Below are 21,312 nucleotides of genomic sequence, written 5' to 3' on the forward strand. Positions count from 1 at the left end.
ATTATTCTTAAGGTTTATGATTTTTAGGTTATCAAATACAAAATTTAAAGATTATGTTAACATGAGCGACTATATCTTTTATTCTTCTGAATTTTATACATAACATTTTAACGATCGGAGACGTCTTAAAATGTCTATAAACTGAATGTTATTAACTGAGAACGTGTGATATAATTAAAATTATCGTGCGATATTTTTAGAGCGTTGGATCGATAAAATATTCATTATAAAATGTTCTGTTGTACTTATCCTTCGTATTTTATTTCGTTATGTTTTCTTTACTTTTTACATTTCGTATTTTTACCAACGAGATTTCTGACTCTGGAACATATGTGGGTAAGAGATGGATCCATCAACTTGCCAACTAATAAAGTGATACATGTTAAAATTAAATTATACGACTTAAATTAAACTGTAAGTAGAGGGAACTGAAATAATTATACTATATAAACGGTGCAACAATAGCAATCAACTATTGTTACGTCGCGTAACACTCTACCTAGCACAGGCCACACACCGCGGGCAATATGGCAACCAGATGTCTTCGGATACTCACAGCGTATCCTCCATAGTTTCAAGTATCTTCCATAAATCTCATAGATTTCCTAGTAAAGGTCCAAACAAACGTCTGTTTCCGAAGAATTTCTAAAGACTATTGTCTACCACGGCTTGACAAGGGAAAGTTAGTTTTTCTCACGTATGATGCAACTTTCCTCCCACTAACCACTTTCTCTCGAGGGCGGTTAAGACCCTTCGTTTAACCAATTAACAGCGAAGCCTATTCCCTCACCCTCTTAACTAAAATCGTCACCAACGAATCCAATGGTCCCGTGCGCTAAACACACCCATCCTTAACTTTCTTCCGAGACAGCATCGTCTCCCAAGACAGTACTGATTTTGCATCCTTCAACATCCTTTAACCGGATATACACACCCGTAGATCAGTCACTCATTCATCTCGTACATACGCACCAGCGTAACTGTCTTCGTTATAAGTTGTTGGAATAAACGGTGAAATATAACTTACTCTACTGTGTCATATTCATTTAACCACCTCTGTTATCTTAACCGAAACAGGGGAACGACTACTTCGCGGCGTCGATTCACCGAATCGTAGCGAGAATTTACGCCTCTCGCTGACGCGTTTTCCTCGCGACCGCGTCTCTCCGCGAACGGTCGTAACAACTATACTGTCATATATATGATTAAGAAAAATATAAGAGAAGTCCACGAATAGTACCATACTCTAAACTGATAAATCAAATTGATAGAAAGTGTAAAAAATATTAAATAAACACATTTTTAACCAAAAAGTTATTGATATTTATTCACATTCAAATATTTTAATATTAATGGAAACTCTCCGGTCACAGATGTTTGTTTATAGATAAATGTACTGAGCATTAAAGTGTTAATATATTTCCGTTGTTATTCTTAATGTTACACTTAATATAAATCGGTGAAATTTTCTCGCAAAGCAACTGCATTAACATCTCCTAATATCAAAGATAGATAAGATTGTAAATATCAAATTTATAATAATATTACTGTCGTAGAAATATATTAGTATTTCTTTCACAGGGTCGTATTTCAAACAGAGGATTCCAAACATCGTATATTATTCCATAATTGAAGAGAATATCTCGTTTTGATGGAACTTGCGAAAAGCCAGGTCCGGTTGCGTACAATCTCCGGTCTGGACTATGACTTTAACAAAGTCTCGGTTACTCTTCACCCACCAGCCATTCTTGTTGACTCCCCTTTCTCACCCTCTGGCACTTCGGAATGGTTAATCGGTATTTGCCCATCAAATAACGTACTAATTGCTTGCCACCTTGGATACACGCTTATTCTGGCATTACCACTGCCTTGCACCGCTGAAATATACGTTGTTAGAGCAGAGAATATCGACAGCGTTTCGAGATTGTAATTAAATGATGGCTCGCGATACATTTGATCTCGCCCGAAGGGAAATTAATATTAATGTGGTGAAAAAGAAGAGAATGAGGTAGGAGAACGAGATAAGATTGGATATAACGAAGACGATGATCTTTTCAGTTATTTGTAGCAGCGTGCGGGATGCTGAAATCGTTACGATGTCAGTATAATATCGTTTATCTACGTTAAAGAATTGTTATCTTCTATTTTCATAAACAGAGCATAGAACGTTAGAATGTGTTATAGTCACAAGATGGTATGAAACAGAATTTCCAATTTAAAAAATACTTGCCGAAAGTGTTTAAAAAAATTTCATAGGCAAAGAGGCAGCTCACGCTATCGAAAAATAAATGCATAAAATAGGATTCTATCAAAGAGAACCGTCAAATTTGAAAAAATTTGCCTCTCCGCAAAAAAAAATAGATTACCAAAAAAGGGTGTTTTATAAAAGCTTCATATTCAAAGAGAGAGTTTACGTCATCAAAAAATAAAAATATATAAAACTCGAATTACATGGAAACGAACCATCGACCGGGAGAAAAAGTGTTCTACCGTTTCTATTTTCCAATTTCTTCGGTAACCGCGTTGCACCAACGATGAAATCGTCATGGATTCCTGTAGAATCGCCGCGTCCCCAAGGTAATCCTTGGTTGGAAACCTGTGGAAAGTTTCCAAGAGAAATTCCGAACTGTTGGCCGGCCTGTAATCGGCATTTAGCGTTTCAGCTTAGCCAGCCGGTTAGGTCGTTTCCCCTAGCAAGGCGAACGCCTCGTTTCCGGAAGTTCCGCTGTGGAAACTCTCAGTCGTTAGCGGTTATTATGGTTAAACATGTTCAGCCTCAGCCACGACATGAGTCGTGGTTGCTGGAACACTGGCCAAATGAATTTACTGTGTTTTAAGGGTAGCCGAACGGGTGGCGACCTTGGACATTAATTCATTGTATCGTGGAGAAGTTGTGATGACAGTTGACAGTTTGCTAACTATGGAGTAGATGAAGAATGGAGGAATATTTAGAATAGAGAAAATATGAAGGAAAAAGCTTTTATGGACAATTTTTGGTAAACTTTTGCAAGAAATATAAAAATTTATTCTGGCTATACTATAACGATTAAATGTATGCATTTCAGGTGTACGTATATTTAATTCAGAGATTAGAGAAAATGAAGGATGAATGACAGGAATATTTGGAATAAAAATGCGATCAGGTTATATCTTCTTTTAAAAGATTGTACGTGGTATTGCAATGACGACGTTCCTTTGTGACATCGATCATTTCTATTTCTTTCATCCCCTGGTGAGACAGAGTAAACATAATAAACGTTGAAACGTTCGCTTGAATTGGAATAATAAAGATAAATTGTAGCTTGCAGCAGAGTAAATATGGCATATCGGCTATATTTAATCCGCCGAGACTCTAAGATTGATACAGGTTTCTTTTCATGCAGAATTTGCTGCGAGGAAGAGGTAATTTGCTTACTTTATTTACTTTTATTGTAATAAAACTAGAGAAACAATTCTAAATAATAAACGATCTGATCCTTGATGTTTGAACTATACAATATTATGATATATTAAAACGTTATGAAATGAAAACAGTGGAGTTTACTATCTTCTTTTTATTTATATAATTTATTTATTATTTATATTATTATATGTATTGAATTTTAAATTATTCTTTAAAAAAATTGTCTCAGCTGAAAGGATAAATTAACAAATTGGACCGAGAACGCATTCAGGCTGAATAGGAATTCAATACAAAGCGTATGATAGTAACGTGGTAGTGATCGTGTGAAGAACACTCAATCATGAATGAACATCGTGAACAACCCAAATATTGTGTTTCAAGATATCGGTAGCCTTAACAACCCAATTTGGCATGATCGAAACGATCTATAGCTCCGAACCATGGCATTCGTTGTAATATTCATGCATACTGTCAACTGTTCTACAGTCCATCAAATTCGTGTCACCGGAAACCGCCAAATAACGAACGAGCGATGCATTGTTATCGACACACTGCGCATTGTTTAGCATCGCATACAACTAAGGACCGACTCTCCATTACGTTGATTAATGTATCATTGGTCGAAATTGGATTCATTATCGACGTAAATTTTGGCTGTTGCTCGTTTGCTCGTTATCTCTCAACCTTCGTTCTAAATCGACGATAGAAACTAGTATTCGATCTATATGCGTCTAAAAGATCCAGATTCACATTTTCTCACGCGGAAAGAAAAAAGAAAATACGCGGAAAAAGATATTATCTACCCAGGCGTAATCAACAAAGTATCCTACAGAGAACCATCGTTTTATGAAACACGAAATCACAAAGGAACAGCCACTTGCGTGGTTTCTCAGGGTCTCTAGCAAGGTCGGTTAATTAATCAGCAAGAGAACGTGTTATTTCGGTTCGACTGAAACGCAGTAAAAGCGTTTTTCGATGCTTTTCGTGCCGTGCTTGCAAACGCTTCAAAGAGTTCACTTCTACTTGGGATCGGTCCACGCATTCAATTCACTCCTTTTAACTCAAGTTTCCCGGACCGATTAGACTGCGATTCACTTCCTATGCTCGTACAGGATGCTGAGCAAGAACACAGTTTACGCTTTCGATGGAGTCTCGTTGTTTCTGCGTACCGTGAAGATCGATCGAAGACCAGATAGACCAGACCTGATGCAATTATTGTTGATCAGAACGCTTCCAAAGAGATTGTTGGTTAATACGTTCAGTACAGTAAGTACAGTAAACGTCTCTATAATACTTTGAATTCCTCTCAAAGGAAAATATTAAGTCAGGATATTCTTTTTACAAAGTTTTTTAAGATTTCTTAGCTAAATATTATTAGTATGTTCCGTAAATGTAAAAACATCATATTATAAACATTATATTATACTTATTATATATATATAATAAATTATAATATATTGTATATATATTTATTATATATATATAAGATGTAATTATGTAATTATATATTATGTAAATAATATTATATATATAATATTTGACGAATGTTTGACGAACCTTCACTCAAATTTGCCATCGTTATAGCTGATCGATGTAGCTGGTCGGCTTCCTTTAAGACGACTGTATATTCTTCTGTTCTTCGATCTTCATCCTCTTGCGGCACTCCGCTCTTTTATGTCCGTAGTTACCGCAGTGGTAGCACTTAGTCCGGGGTTCTGGTGGCCTGCTTCGTTTGGCATCGGAGCCCGTTGATGTATTACTTGTCGAAGACGCCGGCCTCTCCGCGAAAGCGAGAACTCTCATTTCACTTAGAAATTCGTTCTCGGTCTTCATATCCTTCTCAAGTGCTACCCGTTCAATGCGCCGATCTTGTGGGCTCACTTGACAAAGAATGATAGCGTTAATTACTTCATCCATAGTTGCATCTGGCCACTTCGCCTTTAGGAGGGAACGGAGGCGAATGGCGTACTCTGCCATGTTTTCGTCCTTCTGTGGTTGTTGCCTGAATATATTCAGTAACGTCGAGGTTGCTGTATCTTGGCCACCAAAACGCTCAGTAAACATCCTCCTAAACGTTGGCCAGGTAAACTCTTCGTTGCGTATCATCTGCGTAAACCAATGCCCTGCAGAACCCTTTAGAGCATCATTTAAGGCAAAAACTAGTGCGAGGTCTTGTAGAGGGTTGTCCTTCATAAGCAAATCAACAGTTGCGCACCATGTGGCTGGATTGGCGCCCGCGATATCGGGGTTAAAAGGCGGTAGCGTTAAAGTTTTAGGTTTCGCACTCGAGTTTTGCATTAGCATCTCCATTAAGTCGAGCATTATAGCCATCTGGTCTTGCATCGTTGTAAGCAGCAGTAATACCATTCGTGATGTCTGGTTAGTGTTGGAATTTGACGAATCTTCACTCGAATTTGCCATAGTTGTTACAACTTATATTGGAGATATCGATGACAATTAATTCAGGTTCGATAACGAATCCACGTAATACACGATCCTGGCGAAACTTCACGTGCAAGTAATACTCCTCTGAATACACTCAATCGCAGTCCATGTGAAACTGCCCTTATATAGTCCTCTCCCCACCTCTCGTGTCAATCTTTGTTTTTAAGGAGAGCTATATAATTATTCCGTACCTCTGTTAGGTACACGTCCCTCCTGTGACCGTGGTTACGTTCAGTGACCCGTTATGTCACTTCGAGCCCAAGCCCATCGTCATAAACCTTGAGCATCCATAATCAGATTAGAACATTACAACTATTTCTTAATTTTATTACTTAAGTGTAGCTATAGTAAAAGTCTGGACTAGGGTATTGGGGGTTTTCCTAACATTCCAAAAGAGAGGCCTTACATTCCATTGTAAAAGTCTTGTATATTCGTGTAAATATAATCTCTGCTTCGCAAACGATGGCTAATTCAAACGAAGAATCGTTACGCGCCCTAAATGCTAATGTTAACCCGACATATATATATATATATGTCGGAGATGAAAGGACACAGGAGCCTTCCCTCTGGAACTTCGGGAAAATCCGTAAAATTGCAATTAAAGTTTACAGCTGTAATTAAACAATTTGCCGTCATTCTACCCAATTGTACTTGTTTGCGATTTGTGATAATAAACTTGGGCTCAAGGCGACCATCAGTTGCCGAACGTAGCCGCGGTCAACGGAACGGGCGCTTCGTCTAACAAAGTTGTGGAGTGGTAGTATGACCCTCATTAAAAGAAATACCCATAGAGGTACTTGACAGTAAAACATTTTTTTTTTATTTATTTGTTGAAATTACAATCAATTCTCGCGTTGAGAATTTTCAGTAATTTTTCTGGCGTGGCGCAGTGACATGGCTGTTTATTTACAATAAGTTAATACTTATTATAGATAGGTATAATTTATAAGTATTATAAGTAAGTGCATATGCTTAATTTGGATAATTAAATGAATCTAACGTTTAGGTCTAGCGGGTAGTGCCTCTTCAGCCTGCGAATCTGGTCCGTCGTATCGAGTAGTCCAGTGATTAGGGGGTTTCGGTGTTTGTTGATTCTTTTGCTGTATCTGTCGCTATATTTTGCTATTTCCTCTTTGACGGTGGGTATCTTGAGGTCGCGATGGATGGTTTCGTTGGTAACATACCAAGGTGCGTCTATTAAGGATCTTAGCGTTTTCGATTGGAAGCGTTGGAGTATTTCAATGTTGCTGTTCCCCATAGTTGGATTCCGTAGGTCCAGACAGGGTAGCACGGGGTAGCTGCGAGTCTGCTCCGGAGAGCCTGGTCGCGGTTGCTGGGCCATCATCGAGCTAGTTAATTCGGAATGAACAACTAGTCGTGAGGCTGTGAGGCTAGTATTCGGGTTGGGGTTAGGTGCGTGGGATTTTCTTCTCCCTAGAGGGTAAGGGACACTTAGCTGTGTTCTCTTTCGACGGTTGGGCGACACGTGTTGTTTTCGAACTACGCTGGGCACTAGAGACACGTCTGCACGCTTCGGCACTCCACAGCGAACTGACAGTAAAACATTCCAACGGTTCCTTCGGACACAATGAATACCAGATATTGATGCACTTACACAGCACAAGTTCAGCTAGCCTGAGGACCCGCTATAAAACCTAGGTTTTTGGTAATTAAGGTTATTTAAACGGACAGGCAGTCTTTGTCCCAAATTGACCAATTGACAGCCACGTCAATTTCCCTTACTTTCTGAACGAAGGCTATACTCAACGAATCCGATGAACTCGTGTCCTTAGACACACCCCATTATAAATTTTCCTCTGTGGCATCATTGAGACGAAAAGTCATTCTTTCTTACGATCTCATCGACGGAGAGAGTAGCGCCTTACGATCTGTGAGTATTACACGTTTGAGTTAGATTGTGTGAGCAAGTATATCTATCATCCCGTTGACCCTGGATTCGTTATCGAACCTAAGACCAACGTCACTAATATTGCAAGCGTCCAACCACCGCGGTTGACTGTCGAATCGGTAGTATCCATACTCGTATTAACAGGCCGTACCTTCGTTATAACACAACGATGACCGATTCCAATAAAGATCTATCAAACGCCCACAGCCCTATTCCTGACGCTTCTCCGACATATATTTTATTTGTTTCGAGAACTATATATTCGATCTGACTTTGCACAAAAAAAACATTCCTTCTCGAACGATAACGGAAAAGTGATTGCCACAGATTGTTTCATTTCGTAAATTGAATGTCCGATTGTTTACCGATTCCCTGGAAAGCTCGTGATTCTTTCACACGAATTTTTTTAGAAATTTGTTTTGTTGAAATTATATTGGTGGGTGAGTTTTGTGGTTTTATAGATACAGAATATATGTACAGAAGATATACAGAATAAAAGCGTTTATTTTGGCACTTTACAATATTGTGTAATTCGGAAATAATAATCGATAAATAGACTGCAGATTTTTATGTAAATTTACATTTTGACGCTAATTGAAACCCATAACCACCGTTACATCAATTGCATCATTTTACAAGAGATCCTCACGTATTTTTTCACAAAAAGAGAACTATTCTCCAGATCGATTTCTTCGGTGAAATTCCAAAGCTTTCAACCAGTACATCAGAGTCTCAGACTTATTCACCAATCTAGTGCCGAGGTTGCAGAAAATATGAAGCGACAAGGCGAAGCTTTTTAGAGGCTTTCTAGAGTCGTGCAAGAAGAAAAAGGTTGGAAACAACCACAGCCCAGAAACGGGTATCGTGGTTACGCGCCTATCTAACGTCTTAACTTAATTAGCCCAGCAAATTGTATAACGTAAGTTAGCATAATGCACTTGGAGTTTACGGGGGCAATAGCATAGAGCCCGCGAAATTGCTCATTAATAGCGGCAATAACGTCATAATTGGGGTGGCACGCGTGAACCCCGAAGACTATGCTTTCTCGCGGCCTCTCTATTCAATAGGGCGAAGTGCACGCTGTATGGCCAATGACCATTCAGCTTTAAAAAATGATGAACCGAACGGATAAAAGAGAAAACGAATAGATGGAATTGTATAATAAATGATGGATGAATAATAGACGAATAACTGAATATATAAGAAAAGGAATTTTGATACATTGACTACAGATATTTGATGGATGTGTATCTCTTCCCTTTGTTTTCTGAATATTGCTGATTTATCATTGTTTCGTGGATTCTGTGATTTGAATAGAACGACAGTAAACTTTTGAAAATTTTCGATTGATTTATAGTTATCGAAGAATGGTAAGAATCTAATTTCAAATATTCGCAAGGTTTGTTCCTATCGAACAAAAGTATTATCAGATGGTTTAACATAGAAATCGTCTGACAATTGGGATAAATATTTGCAAGTGTATATTCAACAGCATCCTAGATTCAGATTAAATCGTAGAAGATCAAACTGCATACTAAATCACGGTTTCGAACCGTAACTCTGAGATATACTTACATCCAAATCCATGAATATCCTCGGTGAATGTTCGGACAGCTACTAAGCCCTTAGTGAAAGCAAATTTTAAAGTCCTTCTGCGTTACATGCACAAACAAGTTAAAAAGGTAAATCATAATGTTGAAGTTTTATACTATTGTAATGCTTCTGCTCCTGTAAACTGTCTCTTGTTTACTTCTCGCAGTGCAGTATTTGTTTCAAATGTACCACGTTTGAAACTTTCTGCTATCTAAACCTTCTACATTTTTATGAAAGAAAAGAGCTTTCGCCGAAAAGGGTTAGATATTAATCAGAAGCAGAGATCGTCGCGTTTTTAAACTAAATGTTACAGCGCAGAATCGCGAATTAAAAGATTAACCAAAGAAGGCAGCATAATTTTAAATCGTTTCATTTAGTTGGCTAATCTCTTCCGTTTCTGTGCTAAATCTTAGCTTAACCATACAAACACAAATACAACGAGCATTACTTTTGCAACAAACAACGTAAATATTTAGTCGAGTGCCGGTAGCGGAACAGAGGCGCGTTTTGAAACTAATGCCGAACGAAATTTCGCGACTCGAAAGTTATCCGGCCGGCAACGGCAAGTTCGCTGTGACGACAAATGGTACTCCTGGCCGGAACTAACGCGAACGATACACTTGGTCCATTTCCAAAATTACGACGAACAAGAACTTCTGGTGTCGCGCGAAATTTCACAGGACCATAGAACGAGTTTCGCACAAGAACGGAGCATGTCGATAGTTTATCGACCGGAAGTTCCACCGGAAATCCTGCCTACTATCTCAGCGATTTAAATTGGTCCTTCGACGAAATTACGGCTGAAAGTATATTGTTAGATCATAGTAAAATTCGCCACAGTTTCGAGAAAAGTTACGTCACGAGGAAAAACGAAATGCTATTCATCAAGCGAATATTACGGTTTAATAGTTGCCGACACCCACACAAGGTGGAAATATTCATTGTTGTTGGATAATTGAGGTATTAAAGTACGGTTAAGCATTCTATTTTAATATATCAGTTGTACCGAGTGTTTGGAATTTTAGTTGGCCATCCGTTTATGGCACGGACAGGCCCATTTCCCCCATTAGGAAATTTCGAATTACTGGTCCTCCCAGGGCAGTAAACGTAATGACTCGAGGCCAGGAAAAATCCAGGCAAGGACCAGCCGGAAGGGCACGGGGCTCGGTTCAGCTTCAACCATCGGACAGTGTACACACAGGACGACAAAGTCCCAACTTAGTTTGGTTAAGGGGCGCGGGGGGTGGGGAGGAGTTTAAAATTTTTTTGCATTTTTTTTATTTTTTTAATTGAATGCATAACATCTTAAGAATATTGTGTCAAAATTTCAACTCGATTGGAGCAAAATTGACGAAGTTACGAGTATTTTTATACATGTCGGATGATATTACCTACTCGACTCGAGCGTGCTATTGTTACTTCGCAGACATTTTTTTCCCTATATAATACCTAATCTTACCCCCAGATCTATTTATAGTACTTAACGACTTAAGTACAAACCTCCTTATACCTGTACTGTATATTTTGTCAGTGTAGAGTAAAAAATTTAGTGTAGGAGTAAATATTCCATTTTCATTAAGTTTTGTGTTAAATTATTACTAAAATGCCTAAAAAAGTTACTAGATCTGATAGACAATCAACTGGTTCGAGATTATATCGACCTAGAAAAATTGTACCTCCGCATAAACGTAAATACGAAGGCACTTCAACAAATAGCGCGTCAGCTAAAAAAATAAAAGTGACTGTTGAACATCAAATTACGAAGGATCGTAAAAAATATTATAGGATAATTGATTTTTTATTAATCTTTTCAACAATTGTTACGCTAGTGAAGAGGTAAACCGATAAAATTCGCTTATGAACGTTTTATACCAAATTTTTTAGTGTTCAAAACTTTAAAGCGTTTTCCCCACAACTCACGTTTTCAAAGTCGGTTCCCCCAATTACTTCAAAACTATTGCACCGATCCTTTTGAAATTTTGAAAACTACTTCTGTACATAATTTGCGAGGTAACGCTGTAGAGTTTTTTTCAAATTTGTTAATTATTTTTATTTTAAAATAACAAATTAGCCGAAAATTTTCGCACAAAATCGCATTTTTCCCTTCAAAGTGTTCCAAAAAAGTGAAAAATTGAAATTTCGAAAAAATCTTCGCAGCGTTACCTGGGGAAAGCTGTTACCTAACGAATGAACTTTAATTTTTTGATTTCTGATGATCCAGTACCACGTTCTGCAATTATACTTTTTTCCGAGACACGTCCGAATAATTGCTGCCATTGCCGTATTTTTTAATATTTCTCCCTGAAAATTTTATACAATATTCTTCGAATGTCATACTTTAATGTACTATTGGTTTTAAAACAGAAATTTTAACTGTATCGTCAGAAAAAATTCACAAAGACATGCCTTTTTTTGTACGAATTAAACTTACCTCCCCCCCTTAAGTGCTACATCTAATACAAATAAAGTGCCGTCTAAATCTAACGCTCGAGTTATTTCATCTCCTCCACCTTGAACGTTAAGTCATTCGAGGTACGCGTTATCGACCGATCGATTTGACCTGACCGGTTGCTCTTTAGTCGATAATACGCAACACTGAGATAATTTTACTTTTACAGCTTTTCGAAATTCTTAATTAAGTTGCTCGAAATAACCGTCAACTCCATCCTCTGTCTTTATGTTTCTGATTCTCTAACTAACTTACATTCACAACGCATTATACAAAGAAGCTTTACAATTTCCAGACGATGTTCGTTTTTGCATTGACTGTTCTAAATGCCTCGCAAACTCATAGAATCCTCGCAAATAAAGAGCTAATGCTGCTAATGCAACCATTACGTAATGCAGACAAGCTAAAATTCAAAAAGCATAAACTAGTGACCACGTTCAGAATATTGTAAAACTTTCCAACCTTCGAAATTTATAAAAGAACATTTAATCTTGCAGAAAATTATGCAGAAAAGAATTATCAAATAATAATGTTTTTCGATTCGTGTCTATGCCTTACCTGAATTATTTCTGTCAACTTTTTGTTTGATCGAGTTTCATATCTACTTGTGTAACAAAAGATACACTTTATTGTTTCTGATACCTTGATGACTATACATATAATTATAATTCGTCCATCTCGAGGACCGTATCCAAGATTAAGTCGCCAATAAGATAGCTGTAGTTACTGCTTTCGTGGAATTGTCCAGAAATGACGTTTTAGGGGTGTAGATAATTACAGGATGTGCTTGGATCCTGTTACACTGACTACGCTTTTAATGGCTCACCAACCAGCTACGCCAGCACCATCAACGGGTTAATTGAGTTAGTCCAGCACTTCGTCATCTTCCCATCGAATATCATGATTCTGTTTCACTGTGAACCCTACCTCATCAGTTTTTCCATAGATATCGTAGTGAACCGTGGATAAACCTCGTAATAATACGGAAAAGTGGTATAAAACTGAGATGTGACATTCGAGCGGGTTTTAAATTTATTTCCACAAATTTTCTACGTTTCGACTTCTCCATGTATATAACTATTTCTGAATTATATTAAATTATCGGACAGATAAGTGGGAGTTACTCTGAAATTCAAATTCCAACAATTCCGGAATCCAAATTAATATAGTTTATTGAAATATTCTTAATTCAAATTCGAGAGTCCATTTTTATTCTTGACAATGTAACGAGCCACATGCAGAATTATACATAATATATGCGCGTAACTGGCGATAACCGTGGTCCGTTAATCGGCGAGCAAGCACGAAGCCGCGTCAGGAGCCGCATGAACGTCAATATTTATTCGATAGATTTTCATTTAGTATGCCAAGAGATAACGTGCATATTGCTGGTTCGTCGGACAAACTCGCGGCTTTGTGGAATGCTTGGTTCCCCTCTCGTCGATGTTGGTTGATTAAGATATTCAACGGTATGAAATTCCGAAGGAGCTGGTCGATTATTACATACATTTGATGTTACACATATTTGATATTGTATCGCGTTGGAACACAATTTATCAAGTTTACTTGACTTTTCTCTTCTCATAAATTTTCGGAAAAACACCGTCAAACACGATACGAAGGCAAACGCGAGGAAATCTCGCAAATTCCAATTTAAAAGTTCGATAAGAAATGCAAATTGTAAAAAATATAAATAAGACGGGAAAATTGCCGCCAAAGCAAACGTAACGATCGGAAATATTGTAGTTGCGCGGCCGATAGAAGCCGTTTATGCACATTTCTACATGAAATATACATGATGGTTTCGAGTGAACGCCGTCTATGATGTCTCTTGGGGATGATTTGCATGCTTTGCGCCATGAAGCGTTATTTAACGATGAATTTCGGTAACATCGAAAGTGAATTCTAACGCGAAACTGCATTAATGCGGATGCATACAGATGTCACTTGTGCTCACCGTCTACGCAGTTAACCGTTTCTAATTTTAATTCAATTCCAAAGCTGTAGCTTCCGTCGTTACCAAGTGGCTGTTTGAAAACATAAACTGGCTTCTTCAACATCTCAATGCTTGACCTATACTTTCCCACACTGAAACAAATTTATTTTTATTTTAATTCTTCGCAGTTTGATGATTTCTGTTATAAAACATTCCAATAAATTGTTATTTAATTTCAACAGAGATTTATGTTATATATTTAGTTTCTTTATTCGTGTAAATTATGGCAAAAACAATTTCCATATTATATTTTCTAGATAATTTGAGGAATAAGTGAATCGTTGCATCATAAAGGGATTCCCGTACCGTCCTATCAGTTTTTTGGGCGATGCGAATTTCTTTCCATAAAGAGAGGTTTAATAAGACGGTCAGTTATTGCTTACCTTCGATATTTTTCGCTAAAGCGGTAGCGTGGGCATATTAAAGCTGCCGGCAGTTTCAGTGAAATCGGTTCCCTCGTCCTTAATTTTCCTAGTTGCTTATATTTCCTCGAAGTTGTAGGAATTCCGTGTACATAATGCTTCGCTGGCGTACAGAAAGGAATTACAATTTCATGAATTCGAAGTCCATATCCGGGCAGCATCTTGCACGAGGAACTTACAGCGTGAGGGAGAATTCGAGATCTTATTTTTCAACGTTGTTGCAACAGCTTGCGCGAAATAATCGCGACTATCGAAAGGAATCGCATACTAATTAACAATTTTACAACCGCACTGAATTCGTACCAAGTCAGGATTTATTCGAGCAACGAAGAATTTTTAATCTCCGATTATATAATTCTGAATTTAATTATCTGACTTTTAAATTCTTCATTGACATTCGTCTGCCGTTCATTTAATATTTACGATGAGAATATGGGTAGGATTGAATAAATTATAGCTTTTAATCTAATTACAGGAGAATTTTAGTTTAAAGCAGTTTTGGCATGTTAAAAGCTGATGACATCTTTCTATGTAATTTTATATTTATCGCGACTTTGTCGATTGATTTCTGGAGTTGAAATCCAAACTATATATGAAATGTGAGAATATGGCATGATTATAAATAGATAGTAATACAGTATTATCTTTCCAGTAAAACTTCCGATCGTGAACATCGTAGGAAATTAACAATTGACCATTCGCTTTTGCATATCTGGTACGGTAATCATTGATTTTATTATCGCGTAGAATTATTTTATAGCTTGTCGAAAAATATGTTTAGCGACAGTATGTGACTTACGACTTATAATACGGTTTGGTGGTGAGTTTCAAATAGAAAAAAAAGTATTGCAGTATATATAAAAAAAGCTAAGAAAATAATATAACCAATGATATAAGAAATATTTACAAAAGAGGGTTACTCAATCTAACCCCAACCCACTTGCCCAGCTTTCACAATAATCGCACTGGCACCACTTGTATCTCTCTACGCCGATTAGAAACACCGTAGCTCATCTCTTCACCGTTTTTCTCACAGGACCCGCATCCCCCTTGCCGGAGCTTGTTGGATACAGCCGTTGCGGGTACGCGCTCGTGTTGAAGGGGTTGGTTTTTCCCCAGTGGAAGAGGCGACCCTTGGCTGTCATCGGATCCAGGCTGTTCCTTTATCCAGGTAAGTGTTCCACGCGGGATTTCGCCAATCCTCCCCTATGGGGATAAGAAACGCTTGGTAGAAACGGAGCCTCAGGCCTGTCGAACGTACAAAGAAAGGATAAGAACCGGCTTTATCTCACGCTCCGTGCTCGATTTCTTGCGACTGCAATTATTGAAACATATATCATCGTGCCACGACGCTCAGGGATGAGATTCTTTGTTCGTGCTAGTGAAAAACGCTGAACCATTGATTTTTTGTGATACACGAGAGGTAGATCGAAGTCTAGCGAATTATATCAGCAGCAGAACTATGAATTTTTAATATTTCTCTAGATATATTATACGAAATTAATTAGAATTGGAACAATATGATAAAAATTAGTAGACGAAATGTTTGGTGTCATTTGATACAATGCTGCAAGTGTTACGCCGGGCGACCCTCTGCCTGGCCCAGGTCACACACCGCGGGCCAAACGGACACCAGATGTCCGCTCTTCCGTACGGCGTACCCTCAGTAGCCTTAAGTATCTTCCATAAATCTCAGGAATTTCCTAGTAGAGGTTCTTCAAACCAAACAAACGTCTGTTTCCGAAGAATTTCTAAAGACTATTGTCTACCACGGCTTGACAAGGGAAAGTTAGTTTTTCTCACGTATGATGCAACTTTCCTCCCACTAACCACTTTCTCTCGAGGGCGGTTAAGACCCTTCGTTTAACCAATTAACAACGAAGCCCATTCCCTCACTCTCCTAACTAAAATCGTCACTAACAAATCCGATGATCCCGTGCGCTAGACACACCCATCCTTAGCTTTCCTCCGACGCAGCATCGTCACTCAACTTCACTTCTTCTACATCGTTGAAAAAGTCAACTACTAAATCTAACGCTAATGCCTATCGGGGCAGTCTAAGCATAACGCGAGAGTCGGTCTCGGTATTGTCGAGCATACATTTCCTCTCCTAAATATCTTATAGTGCTACGTCCACTAATACATTAAATCCAATTACAAGAGCCCTGCTCTAACGTACATATCTATCTTATCTTCGTGCGATAAGTGATTATCTATCTATCTATGCTCATCAGTGTAATCGAAGTGTTGGAAATATATAATTTATAATTCTGTGAATCACAGTGTTATACAAACTCAATCACCCCTATTATCTCAACGGAAATCAGGGGATCGATCAAGTCGTGGTGTCGATTGTTATAATCGTAACGGGAATTTACGACTCCCGTTGACGTCTCTCCTAGCGACTACGTCTCCCCGCGATTGGTCGAAAAAACAGCAAGAATATAACGAATTAGTTACGTCTTGCAGAGAATATTTCTGGAATTTAATTTAAAAAGCGATTATTATGTTTGTAAAGTTTTGGGAGAATCTTATGGGTAATTTTCTGAGTGAAGTGGTTAAACTTTGGAATGGGATATCAAGATCTTATTACCCAAATTATTCATGTCGTATGAATCATAAAAGAACGGCGGACACTTACTATCGGTCACACATGTATACAGCTTTTTGCCATACTCGTTGGCGAAACTCATAATCTAACTTCGTAATTTTCATTCGACGATCAAAACTTCCGTAAACTCGTTTCAAGGAAGTCTCGACTTATAAATCTCACTCCTCTTTTCCTTCAACTCCGCTTCTCTCGATTGTTTCCCCGTCTTCTAACTACGACTTTTATAATTTCAACATCTAACGAAAGCATCGAGTGTTTCCGCGTTGTATGCACAAAAATATACAGAAAAGAATAGAATATTGATTCAAATGAGTGAAATTTATATTGGATAAATATTTTTAGCCTATTTACCAGGTAGACATTAAATTTATGAAAAATTTAGAGCAATACGATATTAAATTTTTTAAAAGAGGTTTGTAAAATATTCTGCTATTTGTTTTAATTTTATAAAAGACTCACGTAAAATTAATTTTACCTACAGTATTGCGTGCAGTCGAAACCCTGTGTAACAAAGTGGAAATAAATTTGTCTACGTGTTACAGTCGAGAATACAACAAAATCTCTCAATAGAATCATGGCTTCGCAGATACGAATGTCTCGTGAAAAGAAAACATCCCTCTACTGCAATCTCCAATATCGAACCACGATTTATGTTCAGCTTTGATTTATCCTCCGAAAGTTCCGTTAGACCGGTTACGCCAATCAATTGTCGGATTCATAGCCGCGATGGTCGAATGTTAGGTAAGATACAAGTATCTAACCCCATGACTGATAAGTGAACTTTAAATTGGATTTCTTTTTGCGGGCGGAAGCGCGACCACTTGAGGAGTTAACCTGCCAGATAAAGAATTGTCAGTTTGGATAAAAACATTCGTTTCGTTGATTGTTCCAGGAGATGGAATGGTATGTCCTTGTTCGCTAATCTGTTTGTATGTCGATATTTTATGGATATCCTAACATGGTGACGTTAAAAGAATCGGGCCGCTTTGATGAAAAGATGGGAAAAATTTTCGAAGAGATACGTGTACCATATATATTTTCCTTCTGTCTCTTTTTATTAAGTCCAAAAGACAAAAAATCTCATGCTTCGTGCTTAGTTGATTTTATAATCTTTGTAGCAAGATTAAAGTACATCGCATATAATTTTTATAATTTTTCTATTAAAAACCATCTAATTTTATTATCTGAACTACTTTTATCGCTCACTTTCACTTTCAATTACGATACCTTGGCCGTTTTACGTAAACGTCTGCAAGTTCCTCCAGAAGATAAAAGCGCGTCAGTTTAGGGTGAAATGAAAACATTCAGGCTCAATTTTGTACACCCTCTGATCTGCCTCCGAACCCCTCCCCTCTTTTCCATCCTTCTATCCTGTCCACGAAACACCATGATTTATCTACGTTTTGTCCCTTATCCTTGCCGTGAAACGATTCTGTCACCATTCCTAAGTACGTTCCGCGGATCAAGAATTTCTTTCCAGGAAAGGATTTATCGCGGTGACATGCAATTACGGTTTCGAGCATCCAGATCCATCGGATCCACCGCCATATCGAATGGTTAATTGTGTAATGATGTCCTAAAGCAACGATATTTCTCGAATAAACCGGTTTTTGTTAATTTTGTTTATTTTTCTCCTTAATGCTTCGAGTATTTAATCCGCACTTAGTACGAACAATACATTAACGTGTTATAGATCTATATTTCATTGGAATCTTGTGGCCGACCTTTATAGGACGAAAAAGATTAATCGCTACGCGTGATGGTGTCGATAAGTCGTAATTGTTTCACTGGAAAAGCTATTAGTTTTCTACGATGTGATTCGATCAGACTTTAATGCGGTCAGCTTGAAACTAATGACTAAATCGTTTATTATCGATTTCGGAGCAATTCCCATTTTATCTATTTAATCGTCGAATAAAATCAATCTTCTATATTTAATTAATAAATCTGGTTTTATTTTGAAGTAATTTAATAAATAATGTTAATACAAAATTATAAAGTTTATAATTTATACAAAAATCTTGTTGTCGTTAAAAAATTCAGCAACGATCATTGTTGCATAATGATGTGAGGATGGTGTCGGAAAAAATCACGAGCGAGGATCACTCGCGGAAAAAAGCTAATCACGTCTGTTGGAATCGATAGACGCGCTCGTCACAAAGGGAACAGGGGCGAGCTGTCGATCGTAAATTGCACCGTGCAAAAAACAATGCAGCCGGCATCGGTCGGGATGAAACTGGCGAAAAACGAAGTGTCTTGTTCGGAATTAATCGATCGGCAACTTTTCCAATGCTCGCTGCTCTATTCCAAAATGTACGACAAACAAAATCGAAAAGAACATACACAGGCAGCGAAAGAGAAAGAGAGAGAAAGGAAAGAAAGCAAAGAAGAGACGAAAAGTGGGAATTGGATAAATGGGAAAATCGAACGACATCGACTTTCGAAGCTGACTTCGCCTGGTTCGACGCGAGGGCGAAGAAACAACTGGAATAACAGAAGCATCGTTCCATGAATTTTAATAGTCGATTGCTCGCATAAAAAAGCAAGATAGAACAGGAGATAATAAAAAGGTGAAAGAAGAAAAGAAAGAAAAGACGTACGACAATAAGACAGAAGCTGAAACGATGTCGATGATTGGACAGAATCTTGAAAAGAACGACGAAAGTGGAGAAAGAGAGGTATAGCGCGACTGTTTTCCATGGTATTGTTCGCCATTTATAGCTCGGGAAATATCGAACGGTAAGAAAAACCCGATCGTCGACGAGGAACCAATGATTTGATTCCGAGCACGTTCGGCAAAGCGACGTTCAACTTCGTCGTCATTTGATAAAAACGTCGGAATCAATGGGCATTTACTATGGATTCGCGGTAGTCTCCGCCGATCGATGCGCCGATATAGGCTGGCAAATAGCTGTGATACTGGTAAAAAGGTGCAAAATACCTTTGCAAATATCGCTTTGATCTCCCTTGAAAGCGTCAAGTCCGATGGTAACTTTCCTCGTGTTTTTAAGTTTCGCTGCAATAGATCTGTTTGCGGATGTTTTCGATGTATTAAAAATTATTGTGTTTCCTGCGAGTAAAATGGGGAAACACGAGCGATTCAACCTGGTTATGGGGCAAACGTCGATATAGCTTTTTATCTCGTTTCGATTAATAAGAAATTAATATGTATTCGTTATACATGAAATTAGGCTACAAAAGACACTTCGTAAAAGCTATCATGCTAATCTGATTCTCATTTTTAAGCACGTCGCCACTAATCCAAACGCCCTAGTTAACACCATGACCTTTATCCGGTGGCACATCTTCATCAATCAACGACAAAGGCAACATCACGTGGTAAATTAAAACAAAAAGGTAAATTAAAAGTAACCACCCAATGACAACATCAAAGACCAAACGGATCAACTTCGCCTGTTAATTAAGCCAAACGAACTTAAGCTGATGGAGGTGGATGCCAGGCGCAAATCACCGGCTGAAATTCACGAAAGCCTTCTCATCCGGCGTTGCGGCCATCGAAAGTCGGAAAGTAAATAAGTTGGCCGAAAATGACGCGGCCGGAAGTCGGTGAACAGGGACGAGACAGGATCGCCCCTGGTTGTTTGCTGTTGATTCAGCACGTTCGCCGATGGCGAACACCTGTTACCGACAACTAGTCTCGAGTTTAATCAAGCTCAGTGTTCCGAAGGAACGACCGTCAAAGCGCATCCTCCTTGAAATTAACGGTAATACCGCGGAAAAGGTGAATTTAGAGTTGGCCACGGGTCTCTTTGACGCTGCCCTCTCATGTCGGCCAAAACTTGCCGCTTATGTCGGATGTCCGCTACAGATCCAGCGGTCATCTTGGATTCAATCCAATAGCGATTTTCGGAAAAGTGTACCGATATCCGTTAAAGCAAATACAGGATGCCCCAGAATTTAATATTTTAACCACTGCGATCTCTTTGCAGATAATTGGACCAATATTATTAGTAAAATTTTACAAATCACGAGTTACGAGTTAATTTATCTAACAAATACGCTACGATAGTCAGAAATATTTAAAAAAGCAGCTTATGATTTTGAGATTTTTAAATCATAGAATAACACAAATGCATCAGAACAAATGAACCGAATAAGGCAAAGCTGCTGTAAACGTCCAGCATTTCCAACACTGAATAAAATTTACATTTTCCTCGACGATGCTATTATAATGCAAATGAAGACTGCATAGCTAATCTCAAAACAAACTGACTCTAACCAGGAAAACATCGACAGTTAAACTGGCACGATCTTCGTTAAAAAATAAAAACTACCAAATAATCTTTTTGCAGGGTACAAACCTCTGACACGGCAAAGCAACAATAGTAGACTGTACTTGGAGCGAAGAAAAACGGAAAATTTCATTTTCCCCGGACGCTTCAATTATCCTCTCGTTTACACATCCACAACTATCTAACATCCATCTACACCTGTATACACAAGATACACACACGGGCAAGGAA

General features: G+C 38.2%; 2 protein-coding genes across 2 annotated transcripts in view; one reads left to right on the forward strand and one right to left on the reverse strand.

Annotated features, from left to right (window-relative positions):
- Nucleotides 1-21,312, forward strand: part of LOC117237548 — a 90,379-nt gene that overhangs the window by 24,218 nt on the left and 44,849 nt on the right. Inside the window, exon 3 of the mRNA XM_033501618.1 lies at nucleotides 15,254-15,388. Coding sequence (XP_033357509.1) covers nucleotides 15,254-15,388 — 135 coding nt within the window. The remainder of the gene's footprint in view (nucleotides 1-15,253; nucleotides 15,389-21,312) is intronic.
- On the reverse strand, nucleotides 13,007-14,535 carry LOC117237549. The gene is made up of 2 exons (XM_033501620.1): nucleotides 14,179-14,535; nucleotides 13,007-13,887 (listed from the first exon to the last, which is right to left on the reverse strand). The coding sequence occupies exons 1-2, from the start codon at nucleotides 14,376-14,378 to the stop codon at nucleotides 13,743-13,745; spliced, it is 345 nt and encodes a 114-aa protein (XP_033357511.1). The 5' UTR covers nucleotides 14,379-14,535; the 3' UTR covers nucleotides 13,007-13,742.

Source organism: Bombus vosnesenskii, unplaced genomic scaffold (genome assembly GCF_011952255.1).
Source record: "Bombus vosnesenskii isolate JDL3184/JDL3185 unplaced genomic scaffold, Bvos_JDL3184-5_v1.1 scf7180000013379, whole genome shotgun sequence".
Taxonomy (NCBI): domain Eukaryota; kingdom Metazoa; phylum Arthropoda; class Insecta; order Hymenoptera; family Apidae; genus Bombus; species Bombus vosnesenskii.